At 41.4% G+C, this 7807-nt stretch overlaps 1 protein-coding gene across 1 annotated transcript; it reads right to left on the reverse strand.

The window, feature by feature from the left end:
• Positions 1-5969: 5969 nt before the first annotated feature.
• On the reverse strand, positions 5970-6500 carry LOC125036458 (protein P200-like). Its single transcript, XM_047629052.1, has 2 exons — positions 6357-6500; positions 5970-6326 (listed from the first exon to the last, which is right to left on the reverse strand). The coding sequence occupies exons 1-2, from the start codon at positions 6498-6500 to the stop codon at positions 5970-5972; spliced, it is 501 nt and encodes a 166-aa protein (XP_047485008.1).
• Between the last annotated feature and the right edge of the window lie 1307 nt (positions 6501-7807).

Below are 7807 nucleotides of genomic sequence, written 5' to 3' on the forward strand. Positions count from 1 at the left end.
ATATATATATATATATATATATATATATATATATATTTATGTATATGCACACACACACACACACACACACACACACACACACACACACACATATATAAAATATATATATATGTGTGTGTGTATAATGTATTTTTTTCTTTCTTTCCTTTTATCTTTTTTTCTTTTTTTTTCTGTTCTCTCTTTTTTCCCAACAATTGCATTAGTTACTGGGCCCGTGCGTTTGTTTATTTTTTTCTGTGCATGCATGATTGTCTGTTTGTTGTTCGTTTCTATATAGGTGTACGTCGTCTATCTGCGCATTTCCGCGTTTTGTTGTAAAGATATTTATTTTTCAGCATGTTGCTATTAAGCTAATACAATTATGTTAAACTAACTTAATGACTAACCGCTTCCCAACGTTTTTATCTATTTTATTTTTCATTATTATGATTTTTTTCCCCCACATTCTGAATTCTCCCCAAAAAAATCAATCATGAAACATAAAAAAAATAATAATAATAATTTCCCAAAGAACGTAATTTTCATAATCACAAAATGCCGACCTTTTTGTTTATAGAAATAACAAAGAGTTTCAACTGAATCTCGTGTCATTATCTGCATTAGAGAGATGAGCTGAAATGGAATTTTTGATTATGCTACTTCTCTATTATGTGATGGAATATGTCAAAGAGAATGCCAAAGAGGAGCAAGAGAATAGGGGATGAAGAAGGAGGAGAGGAGACTATAGAAAAAAGCAGATAATGAAGAAGGAATAGGAGGAGGAAGAGAGAAGAAGGATAAGAGGGAAAAGGATGGTGAGAGGGAATGAAGAAAGAGGATGAAGAGGGAGGAAGGGAAAGGAAGGAAATGGAGGAGGTGGAGGAGAAGAAAAAGATCAAAGGAAGGAATAGGAAGGAGGAGTAGCATTTGAGAAGTAGAATAGAAGAAGAAGAAAAAAAGAAGAAGGAGTAGGCGGGGGAGGATGATGAGTGAAAAAGAACGAAGTAAAAAAGAATGAAGAAAAAAATTGAAGAGAAAACAAAAGAAAAAAATAAAGCAACAGAAAAGAAATATATAGGAAACAAAAAAAAAGCTAAATGCATTTGTATATTTGTGTAAATTTGTCAGCATTTATGAATGTTGTTGTTGTTGTTGTTTTTTTGTTTTTTTTTAGTTGCATGTAAAAATCTGTGAATGCATGTTCATTCGCAGTTAGTACCAAATGAATGGCATACAAATCCCGTTCCGAAAATATGCTCCAGCCAGGCCTCAGGTGTTACATGAAGGAATGATGTCAAATTGGAGCTTAGTGTACTGTGAACAGGCTGTGTACAGAGGCTCTCTTTTGTGCCAGACAGGACTTAATTCGATTTTTTTATTACAATTGGTTGGGGAAATCCCGTTCTCGATAATGAGGTGGATATAGGAGCTGCGTCGGACAAAGGGCCTTTTTTTCAAACTTGGCAGCGGCCCGACACAAAGCCCCAACGACCCGAAAATGTGAAATCCAGTTAGTTAAAGGAAATTTGCTTGGGTCCGCTCTAGGATATCATTGCAACCCGACGGGACGGATTGGGGCCGGCTACACCTCCGTTCCCAGGGCCGGCAGCTCCCATTCGAACATATTTTTACAAAGAAGAAAGAAAAGAAATCTTCTTTATTTATTCATACTGTGACATTTAAATTCATCAACCGGCTTCTGTTGGTGCTGTGAGAAGGTCGATTGCTTTTGTGCGTGGGTTTTCCTGTTTTTTCTTTCTTTTATTATATTTCGTTCTGTTTTCTTCGTCTTTTCGTTCATTCCCTTTTGTTCTCTTTACTTCTTGCTTTCTTTTATATCACTTATATTCCCCTTTGATTTGTTTCCCATTTTTTTATATTTCCTCCTTTTCCCTCCTTCTTCATCCTCTCTTCTTCTTTGCCTCCTTGTTTTCTTTGCTCTTTCGTTCTCTTCCTCCCTTTCCTTCTCCTCTTCCTCCTTCTCCTCCTTCTTCTCCGCCTCCTCCTCCTATTCCTCCTCCTCTTCCTTTTTCTCCTCCTCCTTTTCTTCCTGGTCCAATTCTCCCTTCACCCCCCCCCCCCACCCTTCTCCTAAATTCTCTTCTTTTCTCTTTCTTGTTCTTCATATTTATCTTCCTATGTTGTTGACGTAGTTGTTATTGTTGTTGATTTTGCCCTTCTTCTTCGTCTCCTTCGTCTCCATCCTCTTGCCGTTGCTATCCTTCTTGTTCTTCATCCTTCTTCTTCTGTTTGTTTATATTCTTGTTCTTTATTATTACTATTATTATGTTTGCTTATGCTCTTTGTTCTTCCGTTTCTTCTCTCCTTCCTCTCTCCAGTATTTTCAAAAGTTCATATTATCTTACCAGATACCAATGTGAATTGATCGAGAACAGAATGATAAAATAATGAATAAAAATAAAAATGATAATTGAATTAATATAATAATAAGGATAAAATGGTAATAGATCTGGTTGCACATCATTGCACACTATGCAACAGAAATCAAATAAGCCCAAAGTAATACAGACTTTGACTTAACATTTGTTACACATTGTCAACTTGAGTGATTAAATATACAATAACCGGATCATATTACATGAATATATAATGTAAACAGATCATATAAATAAATATACGACAGTGAGATTAAGAAATAAAAATGAATCACGGAGCAGAAGCGAAAACAAGATGATAAATAAGTAAACAAAAGGACTTACTGTTTGTATAATCAAACAACTGGAAGCAAAACATTACGTAAACAAAAGGGTGACAGACAAACAACCAAATAAATAGAACCATAGGTAGATAAACAGATCCTACTTCTCCTCTCTCCGCCCTCCTCCCTCCCTCTATTCCTCCTCTCTCGTTTCTCTTCATTTCTCTCTTCCTCTTGGCTCCCTCCCTGTTCTCCGCCCCCCCCCCCTCCTTTCCTCACCTCCTCTCCTCCGTCGTTCCTTCCTCCGTCAGTCCTTTTCTCGCCACTCGCTTATCACGCCGTCTGCCAGCGCTGAGTGAGGCCAGGACCCGCGAACCACCTGCGGGCCGAGCAACCATCTCTCACGGCGCTCCCGCACTGCTGCTTCTTGGGCTTCTTCTTCTTCTTCGTCTTTTCTTTTTCTTCTTCTTCGTCTTCTCTTCTTTTCTTCTTTTTCTTTTTCTTTTTTTCCTCTTCGTCTTCGTCTTCTTCTTTTCTCACGGCGCTCCCGCACTGATGCTTCTTATGCTTCTTCGTCTTCTTCTTCTTTTCTTTTTCTTCTTCTTTTCTTCATCTTCTTCTTTGTCTTCTTTTCTTTATCTTCTTTTTTTTCTTCTTCGTCTTCCTTCCTTCCTACTTCCTCTTTTTCACTTTCTTTTTTCTCCCTGCTTCTCTCCTTTCCTATTTCCTTTCCCCCGGAAGGCGGAACAAGGTTTCGTGATAGCTCTTGCTGCCTTCAAATACAGCAGAACCGGTTTCGATGTTCGAGTTTATCAAATACATCACTCCAGCCTTCCTCGCAGACTTTATGTCCCTTTTAACACATCAGAACAAGTTTCAGAATCAGATTTTATGTTCTTATTGTGTTGGATTTTCCCTCGCTTTCAAATGCATCACAACAACCTCTCTGACCGGGTTATATTCCCTTCAAAACATCACAGCAAGTTTCAGTATCAGATTTTACTTCTGCTTCGGCAACACCAAAAGTTTTCTTCTTTTTTTATCAAATATGCATCCGATTTTTTTAATGCTTCTTCTTCTTCAAAAAAGAATCTCAACAAAGTTTCGGGGCAAATTTTATCTCCTTTCAGATACACCGTATTTTTCTCCAGATTTTATTCTCTCCAGACACATCTCAGATTTTATTTTCTCTTCCGCCACATCAGCCCAAAGACCTTGGGATCCGCCGGGAATATTGTTTACAGCGAAGGGCGGCGCGGGGAGCGATTAGGATGCGGGAGGAGGCGCAGGCGGAGGATCTCGCGCTACAGGGACGCCGCCGATCGGCTTTTGTCTTCGGGGAGAGCGGGAAAGCTAGGGTGCTGCAGGGGGGAGGGAGGGGGAAAGAGAGGGAGAGAGAGAGAGAGAGAGAGAGAGAGAGAGAGAGAGAGAGAGAGAGAGAGAGAGAAGAGAGAGAGAGAGAGAGAGAGAGAGAGAGAGAGAGAGAGAGAGAGAGAGAGAGAGAGAGAGAGAGAGAGAGAGAGAATGTAAGTATATGTATATACACTCTAAAACTTTCGTGAAATGTATATGCATATACAAATATGTAATATTATGTCATATTATATTATATCTTCTTATATATATATATATATATATATATATATATATATATATATTTACGCATATACATGTGATATATATATATATATATATATATATATATATATATATATATAGTGTATTTATACACAGTAAGTTCTTTTTCGGATATTTATTAATCTGATGACATCTTGATGAACTTCTATTTCATTTCTTGCTGTTTTCCTCGTCGTCTTTGTGTTACTGTGTTTGTGTCCGTGATATATATATATATATATATATATATATATATATATATATATATATATATATATATATATGTACATATATATGTGCATATATATGCACACACACACACACACACGCACACACACACACACACACACACACACACACACACACACACACACACACACACACACACACACACACACACAACACACACATATATGTGTGTGTGTGTGTGCGTGAGTGCGTTCGTGTCTGAGTGCGCGGGCGCTAGTGAGCCCGAGGGCGCCCGACGCCCGTCTCCCGTCCCTCCGCCGAGACCCCAGCCAGAAGCCCCGCGGGCGGTTTCTTCTGGCTCCCTCCGACCATCATTTGAGAAGGTCACTCGAGTGCCAGCGAGGGCCAGTGCCTCGCGCGAGAGTGTGGCACCAAGGGTAACGTCTACAACGACACTATACGATGCTTGGCATATCGCTGAGAGTTTTGCTGTTTGGTTGTTGGACTCAAAGAGGGTGAGTTTACGTTTTATACGGTATTTATTCTGGTTATTATTTCTTATTTTAATTCGGTGTTAAACAATGTGTATATGTATATATAAATACATATATATGGATAGACAGATAGATAGACAGATAGATAAATAGATAAATATCATATCAATATTTAGCCATTCTTATAAATCGTATTAAGATATCATAAACTCATACACACTTATTTTCATTCTCATAATCGTATTCATTTTCACACTAAAAAATATTAATATTGTCCCTGTTTGTTTATCTAAGGCTGATGATGTCACACAATCGTCCATTCACAACCAAATATCCTTCCTTATCATCGCCTCAAAATCGTACAAATCCCTCATTCAGCGGCACTGAGCAGAATCACGCGGAGAATAAGCCGCTCTGCATGACTGTGCATGGCAACACTGACAGGTCGTGCTTTGTAACCCCAGCCACTTCGCAGGTGATGGCACGGTCGCGTCCTCCCCCCTTTCTCCATCTTCCCTCTCCTTATCCTCTTCTTCTCTGTCACTTCCTTCTTCGCCTCTTCTTCTCTGTCACTTCCTTCTTCGCCTCTTCTTCTCTGTCTCTCTCCAGTTGCATTTTTTCTTTCTTTCTTTTTCTCTTGTTTTGTCTTTCGATCTGGGTCTCTCTCTCTCTCTCTCTCTCTCTCTCTCTCTCTCTCTCTCTCTCTCTCTCTCTCTCTCTCTCTCTCTCTCACTCGCTTGTTCTCTCTCTCTCTCCCTCTCCCTCTCCCTCTCTCTCCCTCTCTCTCCCTCTTTCTCCCTCTCTCTCTCTTTTTCCCTCTCTATCCCTCCTTCTCTCTCCCTCTCTCTCCTCTCTTCCTCTTCCTCCTTTCCCTCCTTAACCCCTGTCCTCACACCATACTCCCCCCTTCTCTCCCTCCTCGCTGACACTCATGACCTCTGTGAGTGCGCATGACTTCACCCTCCTGACAAGTGAGTCACCGCCTCATGACGTTAAACTGGCCCCCTCATGCCACGCGTCCCCGAGCTCGTTCAGCAGCGCTCCTCATGACAGATCCTGCGCGGCTCCCTGCAGCTTGGGCCTTCAGGCTTCACTTCAGGATTAACTTCGAGCTTCTCTTCGGGATTTGCATCAGGCTTCACTTCAAGCTTCACTTCAGGCTTCACTGCAAACGTTGCTTCAGGCTTCACTTCAAGCTTCACTTCAGGCTTCACTGCAAACTTCACTTCGGGATTTACTTCAGGCTTCACTTCAAGCTTCACTTCAAGCTTCACTGCAAACGTTGCTTCAGGCTTCACTTCAAGCTTCACTTCAGGCTTCACTGCAAACTTCACTTCGGGATTTACTTCAGGCTTCACTTCAAAATTCATTTCAGGCTTCACTTCAAACTATACATCAGGATTCACTTGAAACTTCACCTGGGGCTTCACTCCAAATTTCACTTCAGGCTTCACTTCAAAATTCACATCAGGATTCACTTCAAAATTCACATCAGGATTCACTTCAAAATTCAGTTCAGGCTTCACTTTAAACTTCACTTTAGACTTTACTTCAAACTTCATTATCAGCTTAATTTCAAAATTCGCTTTAACCTTCAATCAGGCTTCACTTCAAAATTCACTTCAGGCTTCATGACACCTTCACTTCAAACTTAACTTCAGGTTTCACTTCACACTTCACTTCAAACTTTACATCATGATTAACTTCAAACTTCACTTCAGGATACACTTCAAACTTCACTTCAAGGCATTACTTCAAACTTTATTTCAGAATTCACTTCAAACTTCACTTCAGGATTCACTTCAGACCATCACTTGCCTTCATTTCGCACCATCTGAGACCAGAGACTTCACACATCACTCGCGACTTGAGACTTCAGAACTTAACGACGATAATATTCTCCCTGGCTTGTTTGTGTTCTGTTTGCGTTGTGTTCGGACTGCTGGCTGTTGGCCTCGTTTGCTGTTGCCGTTGGTGAGATGCTGGCGTCCGATTCTCTTTTTCTTCGTCTCTTTTCTCTCTCTCTATCTTCTCTCTTTCTCTCTCTGTCTTCTTTATCTCTCTTTCTCTCCCCCTCTCTTTACTTATTGCTCTCGTTCTTCCTCCCTCCTTCACTCTTTCTTTCATTCTTTTCTTTTCTCGTTTCCTCCCTATCTTTCTCTGTTTACTATCCTTTCTTATTCTAACTTTCTTACACATTGCCTCCCTCCCTGCTTCCCTCTTTCTTTGTCCCCATCCTTCCACCCCCCTCTCTCCCTCCTTCCTTTTCTCCCTTTTCCTCCCTCCTCTTTCTTCTCCCTCCCTCCTTCCTTTTCTCCCTTTCCCTCTCTCCTCATTCTTCTACTCTCCCTCCTTCCTTTTCTCCCCCTCCCCCTCTCCCCTTTCTCATTCCCTACTTCCTACTCTCCCTCTCCAGCTTTCCACTTTCTTCTCCCCTCCCTCCCTCCTTTCTCTTCTCCACCTTCCTCTCCCCTCTCCTTCTCCCCTTCCTCCCTCCTTCCTTTTCTCCTCCTCCCTCTCTGCCTTTTCCTGTCTCCCTTTCTCCTCCCTCTTGTCTTTCCCATTTCTCCTGCCCTACTTCATTCTCTTCCTCACCCTCTCCTTTTTTCTTCACCCCTCCCTCCTTCCTCTCTAACTGTTCTTCTCTCCCTCCCCCCTTCCTCCCTACCTTTTCTTCTGCTCTCCCTTCCTTCTTCTTCCTTCTCTGCCCTTTCTCCTCCCCTCTCTCCGTCTCTCCACCCTCTCTGTCTTTTCTTCTCCCTTCCCTCCCTCTTTCCTCCTCCCTCTCTGCCCTTTCCTTTCCCTTCCCTCCCTCCTCTCTCCTCCCTCTCTTCCTTTTCTTCTCTCCTCTCTCCTTTCCCTTTCTTCT

The sequence above is a fragment of the Penaeus chinensis genome, chromosome 21 (genome assembly GCF_019202785.1).
Source record: "Penaeus chinensis breed Huanghai No. 1 chromosome 21, ASM1920278v2, whole genome shotgun sequence".
NCBI classification, from domain to species: Eukaryota; Metazoa; Arthropoda; class Malacostraca; order Decapoda; family Penaeidae; genus Penaeus; species Penaeus chinensis.

Excerpts from the sequence above, each read along its gene's own strand:
- LOC125036458 (XM_047629052.1), bottom strand. The coding sequence starts at position 6,500 with ATGAAGTTTGAAGTAAAGTCTAAAGTGAAGTTTAAAGTGAAGCCTGAA. Across the intron at positions 6,327-6,356 it reads AATTTGGAGTGAAGCCCCAG|TTTGAAGTGAAGCCTGAAAT; the intron begins GTGAAGTTTCAA and ends CCTGATGTATAG.